This window comes from Drosophila sechellia, chromosome 2L, assembly GCF_004382195.2.
Source record: "Drosophila sechellia strain sech25 chromosome 2L, ASM438219v1, whole genome shotgun sequence".
In the NCBI taxonomy this organism is placed as follows: Eukaryota; Metazoa; Arthropoda; class Insecta; order Diptera; family Drosophilidae; genus Drosophila; species Drosophila sechellia.
Window position 1 is genome coordinate 8,859,595 of NC_045949.1, and position 21,297 is coordinate 8,880,891.

A 21,297-nucleotide genomic window follows, 5' to 3' on the forward strand; every position below is an offset into this window, starting at 1 on the left:
AATGCAATGGGTTAATAATAGCATGGGGATGTGATTTCTTAAAGCATTTCACATATTTTCAACATTTTTTGGCTGCAGGCTTTTTTTTCCATTTTCTTCGAACTTAATTTTGTTCATCTGGTGCTTATTTTGTTTGATTGAGTTTATTAACTTTACATTAATTCAGTGCCTTTCGCAGTGCATTGCGGAAATTGTTTTGAATACTTCATTTCAGCAGTTTTTCCTGGGAATAATTTATCCATCGTTTTTGCCATCATTCTTGGCGAAAACTTTGTCCAAGCAGATTGCAATTGCGAAACGGAGTAGGAAAACAAGAAGCAAAAAAATAGGAAAAATAATTTCCCTTTTATGCAGATGAGTCCCGTTTGCAGTGTCCTTTTATGTAATGAAATTGACATTTTGTGTCGCGATTTCAAGCTGATTTCGTTTTTGTTCCACTCTGTTATGCTTCCTGAGTTTTGCGAATTTCCTCATCAGGCATTTGGGACTCTCCACAACCACTTTATATTTCCTTTTAAGGTTAAGAGTAACTTTTAATATCCTTTTTCATCTTGCATTCGTTGTGTTTTTTCAATTCAATTTTCTTATTTTCTGGACTTCCGTAGCTATCACTACATATACGAATATTTATCTCTTCTACAATCATAAATATTATATTTTGGGCATAAGGAAAACATATTACTTGCATTTTGACAATAAAAGTATCTTTCTACAAGAAAAGCACTATATTTCGCAAAGAACGTATACCACATTATAATATTAATCTATAAAATCGACATCCGGAGGCGACAATAATTCGTAAGCTTCGGTAAACCATTATCGTGAACGTCCACATCCGCTGGGATGCTTCATTAACCATGGCAACAAAGGTTGCACTTTCAAATGATTAAAAAGCGTGATGAAAAATGCATGCTAAAGTTTGGTGCATTTGTGTCATTGAAATTCAAGTGACACACCGAATCCCATCCCGCAATCCCTGCTGTTAAACCCTCAGACGCCACACGTCCGCGTAATAATTAAATTGAATATGGCAATTTTACGCAATTTCCCTTGTTTCATTACCTTTTCAAAGGGTATTATGGTTTTAGCAACACATTCAAAAAAATCACATATTAACAAAAAACTAAAACAAATAGCAAACAATTGCAATGAAATAATACAGTTTTTAAGCCTTTTGAAGTTATGATTTAATCAATAAGTATAACTACTTCAAGGGTATTCGGAGTTCGGTTCATCGGTGTGATTGTATAGGAACGTTGTTATGGAATTGCATAACGAATAAAATGCGGTCAGAGTTAACTGGACCACCTCCTTTCCTGTTCCAGCCGCCTGCTAGATCGGAGCAAAAAAAATATCAACCAGGTTAATTGTTTATTAATGTTTTGCAGGGTTTTTTTTTATTATTTTGTTTAATATGAATGCTTGGTGTTTGCATGGGCATTATTTAATTTGGTTGCTAATTAAGCATTTAACACATCATTCTTGTTCCTTGCCGATGCATTTCGTTTTTATTTCAATTTGCTCACTTTCATTACTTTCCGTGACTGCCCCGTGAATGCCATTCAGTAGCTTTATTTGTCTTTTTGGGATTTTTATTTAATTTAATGCCTCAGTTACAACTCATTTTATATGCTTAAATACATGTTACATAAGTGTAGTTCGTGTATGCGTGTGTTTCTTTGTATATACGTAGTCTATAATTGTATATAATGTAATATATTTGTATATCCTTTTTCCATTGTGTCCATAGCTCTGCGATAATTCAATTATATTTCTCAACATTCAACATGCTTTCTTGCTTCTAATTTAATTTGTCTTTAAAGCAACACAATTTAAATTTCCTTTATTTTAGCTTAAATGTTTAACATTTCGTTTTGTCTTTACATTAGTACATTAATAATTCTGTTATTAGTTACATCGTAATTAGGTTGTTGCTATTTAATAACCGAACAAGATTTTATCCGATGAGCCTGGGTGTAAATACTTTGTGGACCATATAATATAAATTAATGATAAACAGGAAATAATACGTTTAATTTGACATTATTAGTTGACACTCCTAAAGTGGATGTTTGATTTTATTTTACTGAATTTCAGATTTTCAAATCATTAATCTCCTGAAATTGATAACTTAAAATAAATAAATGCATTCGAAACTTGTCCTCGAATGTTAATTACCTATATCTACAAAACTGTATACGTGATTCGGTATATCTGGCCTAATTAAACAATTTCCATGATCGATATGTGTGATGGCTTATTTTTCTTAGCTTAATTTGCATTTCAGCTTGCAATCCTTAAGGCATATGTATAATAATATATTAAGTGTCCGTAATCTTATATGCAAGTGTGAGTCAGCAGCGTTTAACGCACGAATATATAGATGTGTATGCATAGCTATAAGTATAGACCGTGATAGATTATATGATAACTATGAAACTTTCTCAGTTTGAAGCACAGCATTGAAAGCAAAATGAAATTGCATTTACCCTTTGGTTGGTTCATCTTTACCTTCTAGTAATTGATTCGCATATGAGTGTTTATAGACCCCCGAGAAAGGGCGTGTGATTGATGGCTGATGACTGATGGCTATACATATGCTTAACGAGCTCAGTCGGACCTGGTCTCTCATATATAAGTATATATATATCTGTATATACCTTGTGATGTATATGGGGAAAGGGCGGATTGTAATTAGGGTCTCTTACACTAGGGTCTAGTTTATTACACATACATCATACATACGCAAATGCCATTCGCTAACGTTACGTGTTCGGAAAGCCTTACAGCTAGTCCCATACATAGTTAAATCTGGTAACTATAAGCTAGGTTTGCATTAACTAACATAGACTTAGGCTATGGCTAGAACCAACCGCAGATCGGATTGTTAACAACAGCGTCGCGATGACGACGAACAGCCACGCAATGGCCATTGAAGGGTTGTGACCCCGGGACCCGTTGGATTCCGCATCCGCCTCGTTGGCGTTGCCATTGGCCAACAACGGATTCTGCGTCTTATCTAGGAAGGATTTTTGTTCAGATAATCCGATTTCGTTCAAATTCGATTGATATCGCGTATCTGAGTGGATGGCCATGAAATGGTGGGCATGGAATGAAATAGAGCACAAATAGAAGCCGAAGAAATCGTTGTGTGAGTAGGGAAGAGTGAATCAGTGATATAAGTAGTTGGTGCACGGGTTTGGAAAGTATAATGCAGATATATGTTATACACTTACTTTTATCCTGCGCATAAATCGATCGCGTGGAGTCAGGGCCACCATACGCATAATTATTGTTGATCCCATTTTCCCCCCAATGCGAATCCGTGGAGTATATACCCGATGAGGCAGTGGTTGGAGGATATGAAACTGGAAAATATATAATACATTTTATTGTATTATTTATGATTAGTGTATAATTACGTTCTCAGTAACTAAGCTGTCTAACTATTGAAAGTTTCTACAAATCTGTTAATATCTGTAGGAGTCGTTATCCAAATTTGATTAAAAATAACAATAGGTTCAACGTTTTCGAAATCATTTACAATTTACTGTACAAGAACGGTTTTATTTTATTGTGACATTTCATTGTATTGCGCCTTTATTTACATTGTCCAACGCATCGACGAGCAAACATAAGTATTCTATTTGTGGAAAACTGTACTGTTTTCATATAATTTACATTTTTTATTTGACATTTGCAGCACGTTTCGGTAAATTTTATTTTTATGCCCTGCTTCATTCTGAACTTATTTAAGGTTTGCTGCAGTCTCGATTCACAGATTTTTTTTTGCATCATTCTGAATAATTTTCGCAGTTGTCTCTCTTTGGGTACTTCATACGCCTCAGTGGTTTATGCGAAATGCTAATTATTTTGTATTTTCATAATAATATGTCAATATGCATATTTTTGTCTGCCGCGGGGCAATAAATGCCGTCAATAATAAAAGCCTATTGCTCCGCACGCTTCCCATTTCAATTTGTTGATAATATAATTCGACTATTTAAATTTATGCCAGGCCGTTTTTATAAAGTCAATGCAAGAAAAAAGCATCCTAGACTTAAAAAATTCATCAATTTGGCAGCTGACATTTTCTGTTGAATATTATATATCACGATTTTAGAACAGCTTTAACCTTTATTTATTGGGAACTTGTGAGAATAAGTGTATTTCATCTTCTGTTTTGTCTTTAATCTCAGTTCGACTTTCAATTCACTGTCAAGTGGCAGCAATAACCATTTTCCAATCGATAACTTTAAAACGTTCGCTACCATCGAATCCATCACGTAATTAAACTAAATACGTGATATTAACTTGCTACCAATATTATGGTGCATACACGCATACCAACTTTAAATCCAAGTTTCGCCATTGGCGCATATGAGCCTGAAACTTCTTAGCGCTCTTGGGCGAGGATAAGCCAGAGAAGCCTTGTCAAAAATTCCACACCTTGGCATAGGGACGTGACTTGATTTTTCACTGGCTTTATTATGGCCGCTCAACGAGCTAGAACTACCACATTTCTGGGCGGCTATTTCGGTTCATTCGGGCCAAGTTGCACATGGTACAAAGAGGAAGAGAGTGAGTTCTCGTAGACAGGCAATTAAGTCAGGCCACGAATGTGGTCGAGGTTTTTTCTACGCCCCTTTCATTTTGGCCTTTCATTTGGCTTTGTCCCTGGCACGGACAAACATCTAAATGACTTAGATTTGTCAATTCGTGTTAAGGCCAATGCGGTAGTTTTTCAATGCCTCGAGTCCTCAATTGGACCCGCTGGACATGGAGAGCTTAATTAGTTGGGCTTCAGCTGGCAATGAAAGGGCTTAAAGAATGCCATGCATTTCTTTCCTTCTACGCCATGTGTTCTTACGTAACAGATTAAAGTTAAAATATTTAGGTGCTTTTAACTTACCGTACAGTCGTATGATGCCATCCGTTTCCCCTCTCGGATTCTTGGCCACACATTTGTAAATACCATCATCGCCACTGCTCACATTGATGATGGTTAACTTCATATGGGTTTTATAAGCTGGCAATCCGACTGTGGCTTCCACTCTGCAGCGGAAAAAGATGAATGGAAATCATATTAACAGGACATATTGCGTAATGTATTTTAATGCATTATTTAATAATTTTTTATGGTGTTTACTCACTTGTACTTGTGCGAATCGTGTATGATTGGTCCCTCGCCACGTGTCCAATAGTTCAAAGACGTGGGATGTGCCTCTGTGAAGCATTCGATGGTGACGTTGAAACCTTCTGGAGCACCAACCAACTGATGGGGTATAAGCAGCATTGGGGGAACTGAAAGGAAACAAATAAAGACTCATATAGTTAGGAGACAGTACGAGCCCTACCTAAAATTCTACATTCAATCATTTTGCGTTTCTCTATCATCTAACTGCTGCTCGGACATTTCGGTAATCAAAAAAGTTCAACTCCGCAAATTTATAAACTTAACTTGGAAGTAAACTTGTGGTCAAGTTCTCTATAATTCATTTGAGTTAGTTTGAAAGTTTTTTTCTTCCATTTTTTATTGACAAACAACAAAGTTTCAAGACCGAAATATATTTATGCATATGTTTAATATATTTTTTGCCTGCTTTTTTAGGTTTATGCAAATGCTCTATTTTAGTTTTGATTTAAGCAGGCATTTTCTGCTCAGACTGATTTTCATTTAAATTGCAAGTCAAGCCGGAGTCACCAAGAGAAACTTCTCGGAAGCCTCGAGTAAAGCGAAAAAAGAGACTATTTTCTTTCAACGAAATCTTATGAATAGCATTATTCGGGATTTTTTGCCATCTTGAGTCGACTCCCAGCTTGCACCGGCTGCACCTTTGCAATTATATGCGAGGACATCTATGGAAATCCAACCTTTGCCACCTCGAGAAACCAAACATAAAAACCTCCCGCACTTCAGGCGCATTTGGCGCACAGTTTTAATTAAGATATTAAATGGGGAAATGCCGCAGAGAGTGGGACTAATGAACACTCGAGCTCTACGTTTTTCCTATCATTATTGTCAGCAGCCCAGCATCGTCAGCATCTTCATCATCATTAAGGGGCACAATGGATGTTCTTCTGGCATATTTTTTGTTTTGCCTTGTCATTTGTCTGCCTGTTTTACCTTTTGTTGATTTATGTCCACCAAGAGTTGGCAATTAAGCTGAAGGCAAACGAAAAATGGCATGGAAAGGGATTCTCCCCGATGGTCCAATTGAATTTTTAATCAGCTTGGACACAAATTAGCGTCGGTTCTGCTGGCTTTTCTGTACTCTTATGAAAAGTATCTCGTGGATCTTTTGTATTTTTGATGAGGTGCTCAGAGCCATCAGAGCTGGGTATAATCCTTTTTACCAAAACAAGCTTAAGTGTGACGAAGTGAGCAGCTTAATTAGCCTGTCAGCGAGTTGGGTCAAGTGGGTTAGTTGGTACTCAAATGGCTCTCCTCGCCAAGTACGGATAACAGAAGAGAAGGAAAATCCAATTCCCCATCTTTGCCTTTAGATTTCTCGATCGACCAGTAATATTTTGATTGGCAGATTCTTTAATAAAAACACGAAGATTTTTCTTTGATTTTTCAAACTTATGGGGAAGCACACACTCACACACGTACACGTACAGGAGAGCCCGAACAATTTGTTAAAACAACTGTGACAGCTTGCATATGTCCTTTGGCTGGGACACACATACATTTACATCGGGCCACACACGCATACGTTTATTTTTGTGGCGTGCGTTGCTTAGCAAGCAGGAAGCAACAAATTCAGTTTCTGTTTCCGGTTCCGAAGAGAAAGAGAGAGCGACTGGTTCTTATATGTACATATTTCTGACTGCATACTGATTTGTTGCCTTTGTGCAACCGACACAGAAACAGCAATAGCACTAGCAACAGTAACAGAATCAGAATCAGAAACGGAAAAGTTCGCCGGCAAAAGGGCAACATATGCTGCAAACGACCCTTAACCTGTCCCAATCCGAAGGAAACAGTACAAGGCAAAAACCAAAAGCGAAACATTTCCCTCACTTATTTCGTATGCAGCACATATATTCCATATTGATATAATTTCTGTTCATTTTTCGCCAGCAGACAACTTTTGAGCGCAGCTTAAGCGAAAGTCAAGCAGAAATCACCTTGAAGTTGTCGTTTCCTTTATTTCCATTCATTTTAATTGCCCACACAAAAGGGAAACCCAGGACCTAGTGCCGACTGCAAGGAGTGGAAGGACAAACATTTGTCCGGGATAACAGCTTCTTCCACTCCTTTCGAGCACTGATTTAAATTACAATTGAGTGGCGACAATATTGGCGAAAGGAAAGCCGGAAAAGCCAGCAAGCCCGGCCAGCAGTCGAGTCAAGCAGCTGTTAAGTGCCACAAGGACTCGCGTTGAGTCAACAATAATTTAGCTTGGAAGGTGGGATGGTGGCCTGTTGGACATTGAGTGACATTCTTTTCTTTCCGCCTGCGTCTCCATAGAAAATTTGTAGAAAAAAGGTGAGCTGACTGCGAGTGTAAACAACTTGAAAATTAGCCGTTAATGAAGCCTCGTTAAGGGGTTGAATGGTGGCCGAGAGGATTACTGTTGAAGTGGCAGCATTGTCGAACAGTTGCGAGCAATTGATTGCGCCACCGGGGAGACCGTCCTGGAAAAAAATCCTGCGACAATATTTGTGGAATTAGTGCGGGTCGAAATGGGAATGATGGCAAGGACTTGATTGTCGCACTAGAAGATTGCGTCTGGGATGCTTTTTCCCTTTTCTCAGTAATCGGCAATTGTTAAAGGCTATCACTCGATTGAATACGGGCATGAATGGTAATGTTAGCTAGTCCAATTTCTTCATTTAAATGACATTCTTATTTTGCCTAAAAAAATATAAAAATTCAGCTTAAAAATGTATAAACAAGTATATCATATAATTCCATAACTTTTTAAGTGTCTTAAAACAAATTAAAGAATAAATATTACAAAATTATACATATTCCATCTACATTTTTTTTTTCAACCACGTGTCCATTTTTTCACCATTCCAATTTAGAGACACGGATTCTATCTAGAGAATCTGAACACTCACAAACATCGAACAATTCCTTTTTTATGGAGGACATCTGCACCAATCAAGGTATTTTCGACTCTTCTGTTTGTATTTTGCCCATTTTTTTGCGACTCTCCTGCCACAAGTGTATTTGGTATTGCAGTTTTTGCCGGCCAGAGGTTAGCCACGGCCGACTGTTAACGGAAACTGGAACTGGTTTCAGCCCAGTTTGGTATGGTATTGCGAAGGGGGAATTGGAGCCACTGTTCGTTCGACGGAGGTTTGTTTGGTTACAGCAGCGAATGTCGTGTACAAAACAAAAATAGATTTATGCTTGCGGCATTTTTAAGTGACAGCAAACGAGCAAATTTCTGTGACGACCACGACCACGCCCACGGAAAGTCCTGACGCCCACCTCCCAGGGCATGACAGGAGTTGACAGCACATGTGATGTGTCTGTCGCCTGTAATAAATCTTAAAAAAGTGCACAACGGCAAACGCAGTGATTTGATTCTGTCTTTCCATTTTTTTTTGTACCGCTGCCATAGTATAAGCCACAAACTGCAGCAGCTACAAGTGTGCTTCCGATTGAAAAAAAAAAATCGTAGCCCAGGGCCTCTTTGTGGGTTTTTTGAGGGGACTTTGGTACCGAGACATAAAAAGAAGCTTTAAGGTATTGCGTACTCTAGAAACTACTTCTGAACACCGAATTTTATTTTAAATTCCTACAATATTTATACATATTTTTTTGCTCTCCGATCGAAAGCATTTGAATCACTTTTAATACGTAATAAAAGGTAAGACATACAATTAATTAATTAATCAGTGCTGGGTTCCGTTAAACCAATTACTGAAACAAAATACTTTAATTTATAGCGTTTTATAAGCAATATCCACGGTAGATTCAATCAATCCCCAACAATTTTCCCCGAAAGTTCGGCTTTAATCCGCTGCTGACAAATGGAAATATGAGCGGCTGCGAATCCTGAAGAAAACAACAAAAAATAATAAACCCAACCATTTCAACAGCAAAACAAATTCCCAGTACGCACGTAACAAAAATAAATTGAAAGCCAAAATGAAAAAAAAGGAGAAGGCAAATGGAAACAACAACGCTTTTATTTAGATTTTAACTAACTTTTTCGCGGCTACTTTATCGAATCTGGTAAATATTCATATCTAGCAAGAGTGGAATTAAAGGATCCTGTGGTTACTTGACCAATTTTTGAGGACTGCTGTAATCTAATACAATGTACTTACAGTCCACGCTGACTTTGATGCGCTTGGAAACCGTGGGTGGAACCCCATTGGAGGCGATGCACAGATAGGCGCCCATGTCCAGTCGGGAGATGCGAGTTATCTCGAGGGTGTCGCCCTCCCATTCGTTCACTGGAAAGGTGTGCGGAAAAGGGGTGAAAATCAGTTTGGGGAAATGACAGGGGAGAGCGCTAAATGATTGATGCAGTGCATCCGCACTTACCTATGTGATTCTTATTGATGGCTATGCGGGAGTTATCGTCGCGTTTCCATTTGATAATGGGTCTGGGACTACCGCTGGCCCGGCATCTCAGCGAAATGTTGGCTCCCTCCCGCACAATCACATCGCTGGAGCTCAGCGAGTCGTCGATGTTGGGGGGAACTGGAAAAGATGCGGGGAAATGGGTGTAATCTGCAATATCCGCTAAACTCTGGTAATCCTCTTAAATAGATGCAGTCAGCAGTCATTTAAAATTGAACTCTGGCCTCGTATTTATGCATGATAAATATTTGCCAACACATAAAAAGCTTTAGTTTGGCATCAGGAAATTGCTTTTAATATGAACTGTGCTGTCACACAGCAATTATTTTCCAATTTCTCATTATTCGCTGAAATCGAAAAGCATTTATTGGTCATGAAACGGCGGCGCCATTCAAAAATTTGAATTCATTTCGAGCATTTCAATATGCTGTTTACTTAGGGCCCAACACAATTATCAGGGTTTTTAATATTTAATTTCATTAGAAAAGCATTTGATGTAACTATGGTTATGCTATTATATGCCGTACATTTTCATATATGTATATGATTTTAAAGTTTTGCTCTGTCTTTTTTGTTGCCCGCGTATAATTTCGTTTCTTTTTCTCGCACTTTTTAATTAAAAGCATGCGAATTCGCTCCCTTTTCCACAAATATGGCATGCATTTTTAATAATTTGTTTGTTGTTTGCCCATGGCAGGGAAAATAATTTCGCCCCTGCAAAGGATTCACTGAACTGTGCACCGTTCCGGCTACTGGCCCTCGACGAATCCTGATTCCAGGATTCGGCTCTGGACTCCACTTCGCAGCCGGCTTTCTCCCGATTTGGGCGTTTTTGTTTTTGCCATGTTTGCACTCCGCTTTAAGGCATATAAATTATTTTTTAATTCGCCCCGTATTTGGACAGGACTTTCCCGGCAGTTCCTGTGGAAGTCCCCAAGCTGCCACACCCTGATTAGATGCCCCACAACTTACCGACAACGTTCAGGTATCCAAACTGCGTTTTGGCCGTCACCGTATTGATCTGGCACATATATCGACCCCGGTCCTCCTCGTGCACGTTGTTTATGTGCAAATACCACGTGCGGTGCCTGTCGTGCTTGTCGTGCGTGACACTGATGCGCGGATTGCGCGTGATCACGTGATTGTGAACGGTCAGGATGGCGGACTGCTCGAAGTGCATCCAGGCGACCTGAAATGGGGATTGGGGTAGCTTATAGCTGCTGTTTCATCTAGCCAACTGATTCATAAGTTAATTTACTTCATCTTCAAATGTTTAATTTGTAACAGTGCTGCTTTAAAAATTTAATTAATTTACATCCTAGCGAGATAAACAAATTCTAAAGGCTTTTAGTTGTTTAAGCATTTAGTACGTTTCCAACCACTGCTGGTACTTAAGAAAAAAGGGAACTTTTTAATAACATCCTAACACCAGTAATTTTTTTTTCGGTCTGCCACTACGCACGTACTATATGGAACATCCAGCAATTTCACAGCTCAGCATCAGCAGTCAAAATGGAGCCAAAGGACAAAAAAGAGGGTGGGCTGGGAAATGGGTGGCAGAGAGCGGAAGCGAGAAAATTGCATCATAGTGTCGCACATAAAAATAAACGCAACCGGTTACAAGTCGCAGGATGTGCGGGAAAAGGAAAAGCACCGACTCCTGTGTGAGTGTGTGGTGATAGCTATGAATTACATGCAGCCAATATAAGTGCATATACATCTGGGGGAAGGATGTAAGGGAAGCCTTACTTACAGACGCCCAGCTACTTAAACATGCCATTCGACTAAAGCTAAACCGGGTCTCTCCGGCTTCTAAACCTTGGGCAGGAATTTTCCAAGGGTTTTTCCCATTTCCCAGCATGCACTGCACGTTTCTCGTTTTGCAGCACATTTTCTTGTTGCTCTCATTTACACCTCAATTTGATTCTATTTCCTGCGTTCCGACAGACTATCGAATGGGCTTCTACCAGCCAACTCACGCTAACAAGGCCGTCTTTGATGGCTACTTGAGCCGGGAAATCTGGCACTCCGAGTGTCCCCTAATGATGCCCGCAGTTGGTGCGAGTAAGCCGCTTCCGACATTCATGGTAATGATCTGCTTAAGTCCCATCGAAAGCAGTGGCATTTGAATGGTTGTTTCGGAAGAATGTAAACTGCAGTCTGCAAGCTGGAGAGTCAATGGAAATTAATTAATGGGCTCGCTTCCCATCGCGCTGCCAGCTCATTTGCTATGCACTCCCAGTCTAATCTTTTAAGACATGATTTTTATGCCAAGTAATCAAATCATTAGCACTCATTACAAGCCGCTTAATTAATAAATCATTTCACGTCCCTTCTCGTGCAACCCCATTTATTGTGGCCCTTTCGCTTTTCCCGCTCTGTTTGGACTTCTTTTTGGACTTTTGGCCGAAAGCAAAACGGCTAATGGTGCATATAAACTAAGCGATTCGACGTCAGCACTTTTTTGAAATGAATTCCAACGGTTCTGGCAAAATTATTTTGGTCGTGATTTAAGATCGCAATGAGGTAGGGGTTTTAAAAGCCTGTTCGTTAAATTGTTTCTTTTATAAACAAGTATATTATATATTTCTTCTAATTATGTAGTAGTAGTGATGGTAATTTTTACTCACCTTATATGAGCCCAGATTTTTCACGGAGCAACCGAGTTTAACATTACGTCCAGCAGGTACAGTTACGTTTTCGATGTATTCAGTAAATTCGGGTTCTTCGACGACAACTACAAAGCACAGAGATCAACAAAACAACAAGTAAAAAATGAATTAATTTTAATTTAGTGCATGAAATATTCAAATAGTTTTATTCCTATATTTGACTTAGTTCTATGTCAATATGCCGCTCATGAATTTGCATAATCAAATAAACCATAAAAATCAATTATGCGAGCAAAATTAATTGTAAAAATGTTTCGAAATTCGTGCGGGCGCAAAGTGGGCGTGGCATTGGTTTGCAAAAATGACACTTCGGGGTGCAAAATAATTATTTCATTGATTTTTGCGTTGACTCATTATTTTTGCTGCTGTTCGGGAATTTGCTGGCGGGCAAATCGAACAACAACAAATGTGTACAATTATAATTAAACACATGTTTCAAGCACACAGGCGTAAATGAAATTTCACTTAAATATTTGCTTCGAACATCAACAAGTTAAACTCTTTTTCGCAACCCCTCTATGCGAAAATATTCAGCCACTGTTGCAGCTGCGTCGATTAACTTTTAAAGACTATACAATTTTGTCGAAATGCATTTAAATTGTGCCGTTAAGGCAACTATGAAAGCTCCTAGCGGCATTTCCCCCATTATTCAGACAAATATTGATAGTCCACAGGCGACAAGGGGACAAAGGGGCTTGCCAAAGGGGAGGAGACTTAGCTTCATTCATTTAGCTGCTAATTTAGTTGAGCCAAGCAAATATTTAATATAGAAATTCAATTTTTGTTTGCTTTGAGCATGATAGCCTAACGAAATAGCTTCGGCAATTCAATTAAACTGTTTGAGTTGCAATTATTTAATCGCATTCCTGAAACGGCAACAATTATGCATAACAAATCACACGATTTCAAAGAAGTCGAAATGTGGCTTAGAGGGACAGTCAAAGACTTTTGAATATGAAATGAAAGGACGCGAGCTTGAGAAGTTTTCAAAATGACGTTAATGGACAGTTTCGGTGTGCAGAGTAATTTTTGCTCATGTTAAAGGAATTAAAAATATAATTCTCTTATTGACATTTTTCCGACTTGGATCTTTATTCCAAATTGCATTGGTTCCTGATTTAAAAGAACACGGGCAATGTTCAAATTTTAGTTAGGATTGCGTTTGCCGCATTTATATTTGGGCAACTTAATTTGACGAGCCAGAAATGGTTTCGAACTATTGCTTTAGCTTAATTAGATATTTATGATGACTGCTGTGCCTGCCAGTCATGTGTAGTTGGTATGTAAAATGCAAACTGAAAATCAAATAGAGAGCTATGTACAAATACGCCATTCCCGAATCGAAATGTGCAGAAGTCGCTACAATTTGGTTGACTCCACGAGGCCATAGGCGATGGAAACAGTATGCTTTTTGGGCGCGCCCTCCAGTAAAGTCCAACTAATTACGAAACAATAACACAAAAAAATGTGTTAATAAATGAAATTAATCAAATTTTAAGTCACCAAAAAACAGAGGTCAGATAATGGTACATTCTCTATTAAGCTGTGTAAACATCACAAGTAGAATTGAAAAAGGAATAACTTATTTTAGTTTGTAATATCTGGATATATATTGAATATAAACACATTTCTTTAACATCCGCCAGCGGCAATAGGCTATTTAAGTTATTCATATCAGCATGAAAACAATAGTATTTTTTTGAGTGACTTGAACTGATGAAAAAACAGGAGCAATGGGCAAATTTCGCGACCCAATGATGCAATTCTGGCGTGGGAAGTTTACACAATGGCAACAGCAGCGGGGGAAAATGGCCTGCATAATCATGGGATTTCATCCAGCTGCAATTTTCGCGCCAGAGCGCGTGTCTGCATATAAATTTTGTTGAGGTCTCAGCCTTTTGCCACCACGCCCCCGACGCCCACGCGACCACGCCCTAAAATAGAGGCAACAAGCAATCAAATGGGAAGTCTGTTAGAGATGACAGGTAACAGGGAAAGTTGTCAACTTTTTAAAATGCATAATCTACAAATGTTGGCTTTAAAAAGATTTTTGAGATTTTTAATTTTTTTATAGTAACATCAAAACATTTGATCACAATTACCTATTCAAGAGAAAACAGATAGACATGATTATTTTGGAGATAAATTAAATATGAGAAATATTATCGCTTTTTAACTGCTATTTGCGAATTATGCATAGCTTACTTTAATGAGGAATTTATTATATTATCACACATAAAAAGCTTCAATTTTTTACACAAATTGTTAATTTTCCATTTTTCCTTGAACTAAATATTCAGCAGTTAATTGAAGCTGGTATTGCATTTTTGCCTGCACAATGAAGGTGCTCGATTCATGAATAAATTCGCAGCTCGCAATGCATAAACACGCTGGCTATGATATTGGCCATCGGCAGTTGAGACTTGGAAGGAAGCAGGAAGACGAGTCAGCGGTAGGATATCCACGAGGATGTGCATAAGGACGAGGATGATGCGGTGAATGTCGCCTGTTGCGAAATAAATTGAGCTGCCTGAATGAATTTTGCGCGCAGTTAAACGGCATTATTGCTGTTGTTGGGTCCTGTGTTCCCATCGTTTTTGTTGCCACTGCACCTGAGAACAATGACAGCCGGCACTCACAGGAGTTGAGTGGCAAATCGGAGTTGGAGGCGTGTTCACCCCGCGGCTCTGTCACCATTCGGGATTCATTTTTCCCCCGTCACGTGACGTCACACTCAGAACTAGCTTTTTCCACATTGGAAATATTGCATTTCGATATGAAAAATTCTGTGGTATGAATTTCATCTAAATTTCAACAAATTCGAATTCATTTAAAATAATGACATTTGGAATGTTTATGGAAATTCACCAAATTTAAAATATTTACATGCATTTATTGTTAATAGTGTAAAATTCTATGCGCATCAAATCATTTAACGTAGTCTTTGGAGAAACCACTACACATTTTGCATAAAAGCGTACTGTAGCAAATAGTTTAAATGAAGTTTATCCTAAGTGCCGGATCAGTAGCGTTTTATGTGTGCACGAGGTTATCTGTGAACTTCTACCTTTGCCGCCCATTCTGCCCAGGTGGCTTTCAATTTTTGGCATAAAGCCTTGTATCACCTTTGCCCTGCGGCTAAAATCTCCCCCAATATGATGGTATTTGTCCCCTTTTCCCCATTTGTCTGTGCAAATATGATTGGATGCGGGGGCCTTGGTCGCCCACGTGGCATCAGAGTGTTATTGATGGCATCAGGCAGCGGGAGTCGGAAAGCAGCCAAAAGGCAATCGCGGATAAAGATAAAGTGCGATTGCAATATTTACACTGCCCTACAAAATTGCCAGTCAATGCAAACATGGCGTTTTGGGAGTCTTGCTTGTATGGTATTATAGCAACAAAATTGTAGAGAAATTGTACACGGAAACATATTGATCATAAAAGTAATATATCTTTAAAATATTACATAGCTGTGTTTATTTTCCACTTACGCAGTTATATTTAATAAACACCCTAATTTGATGTGCTTTCTGTGGCAGTGTACTGCCACTTCAGTTAAATATTCATTTAGATATGTTATGACTGATACTCACTGTTTAAATTCGAGGTCGGCACATTGGCCCCGCCTCCGGCCACAATCACGCCATTGCTGCCGACCACGGTGCTTCCGGTTCCGCTGCCAGCCACAGGTGCTCCTCCGCCCGCTCCATTGCCAACTGCTCCTCCGAAGTTTGGAACCAATCCAGTTGCCACCGTCTTGGTTCCAGACGGATGTTTGCCCTGGGCAGTTCCGACGCCCCCGCCGCCGCCGCCACCGTTTAGAATCTGCGGCAAGATGATCTTGTTGGTGGAGTCCCCCGCTGTTGCCGCGAGCACTAGGAGGGCCCCAATTAGATGCCAAGACGGGGGCAACATCAACTTGCCGTTGCGGTCGACTCAGCCACAGCCAGGAGCCCCAATGATGGCCTCGCCTCCTGGCCAAAGTGCATTCTCTCGGATCTACTGGCTCAGTTTTTACCACCTCACTGCCGCGGACTGGTTTTTAAAACGCCGCGGGGCTTGTTTGTGTTTTCGCTTTTGTTCGGAGTTTTTCACACGGTTTTGTTACCGCAGCTTTTGGCTTGTGGCAATTACCAAATTTTAGATTTTTTTCACAGGATTATTTCCTTCTGGCATTTACTTAATATGTTCTGTTTGTAAGCAACGCCATTTTGGTAAAAATCATTTTATAAGTCCCTTAAATTGTTTTCACCACACCTAAAATATGGTTTATATTAAAATCATTTTATAAAAAACGGAGTCGCAAAAAAAGGTTATTATATAGACTGACTTTAAGGAATATACTGAACTTGACACCTACTATTTTACAATCAATTTCAAGTCTTATCAGTCTTAAGAAACTAAAATTTTTCAAACATAACTTAAAAGTGTTGACTAGTTCTTGCAAACTTTAAGGTCCCACTCGTTTTCAGTGATATTGCCATAGGCAAAACAACGAAAAAACAGCCTCAATTCTCGAGTTTTCCATTTGACTTTAGCACCCATAAATTTGCTTTCAATGCACTGGATTCCCACTTTCCTGTTCCCTGCCCAATTGTTTGCTGTCTAGTAACTTTCAACACATGCACACAGATGCCATGCAGATTTGCTGGGGAATTCAATAAAGTTTGGCAAAATATTATGCCATAGAGCTGCACGCTAGCTGCCTGCTACGCCCCCTGTGCGTAGGCGGTTTGCACGTGTTGCAGCAAAGTTTAAGCCACCGAAAGGGAAAAAGGGCCAACGGAATAACCAAAAAGTCATAAAGATTTGCCTGAGCAGTAGCAACTTGAGCGCCCTCTGGCGACCAGTTGATAAATGTCGTTTTTTATATGGTTTATCTGTGGTGGGCAAAAAATTAAATGTCGGAAAAGGCCTAACCGGAACTCATAAAAAATACATTTCTTTTTCAACATATTTGATACTTGAGTCTGCGAACTTTATGAAATCTTGGAGAAATAAAGTTTCTATACCGCATATGCTGACAGCCAAGTTTATGCCAATTAATTTAAATGCTCTTTTCATTTGTTGTTTATCTTAAGTTTTGGTTCCTTCACTTGTTTTCTTCCTCACTGACTTTTCGTTTTTTCTTTTACAACTTTATTTTTGTCTATACCGTAGTATCTTAAGATCTTCTAAACGAAATGTGCACAGTGTGATATAATTTCATCTGTACATTAACTATTTAAGATCTTATTAATAAAAAATCATCTATCATATTAATTAACATTTTAGATCTTATCGTAAAAACGAAATCAACTTTATAAACACCACTAATATTTAACTAACTTCATAACTTTCATCAACATCTAATTGATAATAGTAATTTAGATTGATTTTTAGTATTGACACTTCATTTTGGAAAATCTAATTCCATAAATTTTTAATTTTTACTTAAATTATTTTCATTGGGATAGTCGGTATGTGTCTGATATTGTAGTTTAAATTCATTGGTCTTTGAAATATAGTTGTGTCACGCGCAGTCCTCTACTCTGGTTTCTGTTTCTTGGCCATCTCATCCAAAACTTTCTCTTAAAAATTGTATTTTTTATGGCTTTTGAGCGTGTCGCCTTCAGCTTTTAAGGGGTTCCACACGCAGCTTGCGTAACACTTACACAGACACAGAGACACAAATTTTTCCCTTATGACTCGCTTATGAAATTAAGCAATTTTGGCTCTCTTCCTCTCTTCAATCTCTTCCCCCAAAAACCACGCACACATGATAAAGCTTTTTTGGTATGGACCGAAACAGATTTACCATCAGAAACAAGAACAAGAAGTCCAACAAATTTTATGCACTTTTTTATGAGTTTGGCAAAGTGTTTGTAATTAAATTAATAAATTGTTGAGGGAGGAACTTGTTTCGAATGTGTTTTTCTTGTATTTTTATGCTAGGAAATTAAGTTTTAATGGGGCTATTTAGTGTTTGTTTGGTTTTGACTGTTATTATAATGATAACTTTTTGGTAAAACAAATTGGCTTATAATTGTTGCGGGATTAAAGGGACTTAACTAAACGGGTGTGTAGATGAAGGATAAAACATTTATTTGGCTTCTGTTTTGTTTATGCTGACTAAGTTTATAGCCATTATAATATTTTTTATTGGGTGTTTACAGTTTTTTTTTTAATATTTTGTGTAAACGTTAATTAATCTTGACATTGTCATTAGCCTAAGAAAAATGTTCCTAGCTCTCAGGGGATTTCTCCTAAGTTTCTATAAATGTCTGACAGCTTTTAACCTTCGTGTTTTCCTGGTAATAGAGGGGAGAAAAGAAAGTAGCATAAAGAAGGCCGGAATGGAATTAAGATATGTTTACCTATGGCCAAATTTATTTACATTAAAAGGTTCTTCAAAGAAGAAGCAAGCTAGGAGTTTGATGCCTATTACCTATCACTTATATTTTGGTAGCAAACAGTACAAACATGGAAATAAAATTCCGATTTAATTTGGTTACATTTATATTTGATCGAAAAGTCGGTAGATTACGTTACTGTCTAATTCGAATGATACGAGTTTAATTGAACTCAATTTATCTCTGGATAAAGTACTCTATTATATTTTCAGAAGTGCAATATAGAAACTAAATTTACCAAATAAACGCACCAATAAATATCTACTTATGATCAAAGCTCAGACATATTTTCGACATCATCATCAGCAGCATCATAGTTTTGCAGTTTTGTTTGCTTTACTCTGCACAATTTGTAAAGTTCCTGTAACTGCAAACGTCAAACCAAACTTCAGCAAACAAAACGCAACAAAGCTGAACTCAAAAAAGAATTCAAAAAAAGATGGAAATAAATAAAGAACCAATAAGCCCTCTCTTCACTGGCTTCTGAAAAAAGTTCTGAAACAGCTGACATCCATGAGTTTCCCATCCTTCTTCTGCTCTGTGTGTTTACGTGTCTTACTCAAACTGTATCAGCTCCATATTGCCATTGATCTGCAATGATGCCTGAATGCAAAACATCCCATTCTACAGTGGATATCCAAAATAATGAATTTTTTCGCATATGGTTCTTAAAATATATTATTTATAAATAAAATAATATTTTTAATCTACCACTTTATCTTCAATTTTTGGTTGTGTCTTGAATAAATAGTAAGCAAATGCAAAGAAAAGTTTAGAATAAGCTTTGACAATATTCATAGACAAAGATTTATTCTCCATTTGGAATAGGGCTGTGCCCAGTAACACATAAGCCCCACTGTACACTGCGTTGTCTGTCTCTATCTCCTTCCCCATTAAGTATGCAAGTTTTCAGCAGTTGGCAGTCGGGTCCTGGCCCTTTTCCCTGCATATCCTGATTCTCATGGCTGCAGTGGGTTAATGTATTTTTAAGCTAAATTCTTTGTTTATATTTGCCTTGCTGTTTTCGGTTGTGTTTGTATGTAGCACATTGCGTTGCAGTGGCAAAAACTGCTTTCCTTTATCAATCGCAACAAAATTCCCCTTCGACTACTTTTTTTGCGAGTTGTCCCAAAGTGAACTCTAGTGGATTCATTTATTCGCATATAAGTTTGTTTGGGAATTTTTCACAGATTGAAGTGCGGCGTTGTGTGCGTGTCTGCCAATTTTCGGGATTTAAGGACTTCGAGGGTCCTGGAGCTAGTCTCGCTGTTTGTTTACTTTTTGTTGGCATGAAATGTGCATTAGCAGAGTTAACTGTTAATTGTTTACCCATTTCGAGGGCCTGACAAGTGACATGTGAGTTTGTGGTCTGGATTGTAGTTGTGGTTAACCTTAAAATGGAGTTCAGTTATTTGAAATACTCGCACGAAGATAAATCGAAGTCTTTAAGTGCTTTCAAAAGATCTGCAGTCCCAAACTTAACCCTTTTACGTTACATATTGAAATAAAGCTTGTATACATTAATATATAGAGATATTAAACGCATGAAACCAACTCCTTTTTGGACTTCCAATTTTAATCATAGCTTATAATTACTAATCCTAACCGGCACTCGCACTATTAAAAATTGTTATACCCTTCGATTTAATATACTTCTGTGCCTGATATTTATAAATAATATCTAAACTTTATTTAATTTAAAATTCCATATTTTTATAAAGTGTATTATAGAATTTATTTAATTCTTCAAAAACTATGCAGCAATAAAATATTTTAAGCTATCTATGAATTGCTAATAAAAAAGACATTTCCGATGATCAAATTGTTCTTCTGTTTTAGACTTTAATAGTATGAATTCGATGTATTGAAATAATTCATTTACATACTGTAACTACAAGAATATTTTTGTGAATTCTGTAGGTTAGTTTTGTGTTACGTATGCCAACCACTTTTAAAAATTGTAATATCTTTCAATAAAACGCTTACAAGTTTTGTTATTTTTTAAATTTTATATGCAAGTGGACCTATTATTTTTAGCTCGATTTTTATGTTACGATCACGTTGAGTCTGGTGCTTCTATTTTCCATCGATCACATTACACTTGAATACGACTTTCCCTTTGCCGGGGATCTTTCACACATGTTTTCAGGGTAACACAGATAAAACGCGTCCGCTTCGTGCAGAATCCGTAGCGAAACTGATTTGCCGACGAAACCTAATGCTCGCACAGAGCCGGGCTCTGGCTTTCCACCAACAACAATAAGGGAAAATCTAACGAATGGGAAGTGCTGTTACGTATACGCCGCGTTGGCCGAGTGATAACAGGCGGGGACGACGGCCGACGGCCGACGGCCGACAGAGCGAGCCGAAGTGCAGCTTCGTTTTAAGCCAACCAAAGGACGCAGGATGCTGTTCATTGGTAGTTGTTGCTGCCGGTTGCTGGCTATGCCCGGTATCCTTGTTATGTTCGGAGGCTTGTTGTTTGCGTGCAACCGCAACCACAACAACAGACCGCAAAACACGCGACAAAAATGTTAACAGAGTCCAACCTGCAACACCATGCCCCAAAATCACCTTACAACGTTCGAGTTGCAAGCCGATTTCAACGTCGAACCTTTTGGCTCGTTCCGGCTGAAACTGAACCCTTTTAATAATAATCGAATTAAGATAAAATGAAAAC

The 21,297-nt window shown here is 38.3% G+C and overlaps 1 protein-coding gene across 2 annotated transcripts; it reads right to left on the reverse strand.

The window, feature by feature from the left end:
* Positions 1-1,400: 1,400 nt before the first annotated feature.
* Positions 1,401-20,796, reverse strand: LOC6611780 (lachesin). 2 transcript variants are annotated; one of them, XM_032727429.1, is made up of 10 exons: positions 20,604-20,796; positions 15,819-16,482; positions 12,184-12,290; positions 10,526-10,742; positions 9,515-9,673; positions 9,295-9,423; positions 5,154-5,304; positions 4,913-5,055; positions 3,237-3,368; positions 1,401-3,079 (listed from the first exon to the last, which is right to left on the reverse strand). In XM_032727429.1, exons 2-10 carry the CDS (start codon positions 16,138-16,140, stop codon positions 2,841-2,843), a joined length of 1,599 nt encoding a protein of 532 aa, XP_032583320.1. In that variant the 5' UTR covers positions 16,141-16,482; positions 20,604-20,796; the 3' UTR covers positions 1,401-2,840. The 2 variants fall into 2 exon arrangements, with proteins under 2 accessions (XP_032583320.1, XP_002036303.1); XM_002036267.2 differs by having other exon boundaries at positions 1,402-3,019.
* Between the last annotated feature and the right edge of the window lie 501 nt (positions 20,797-21,297).

Coding starts and splice junctions, on each gene's coding strand:
- LOC6611780 (XM_032727429.1), bottom strand. CDS start 16,140: ATGTTGCCCCCGTCTTGGCATCTAATTGGGGCCCTCCTAGTGCTCGCG. Junction 9,424..9,514: donor CATCAATAAGAATCACATAG/GTAAGTGCGGAT, acceptor ACACCTTTCCAG/TGAACGAATGGGAGGGCGAC. Junction 5,056..5,153: donor CACGATTCGCACAAGTACAA/GTGAGTAAACAC, acceptor TTTCCGCTGCAG/AGTGGAAGCCACAGTCGGAT.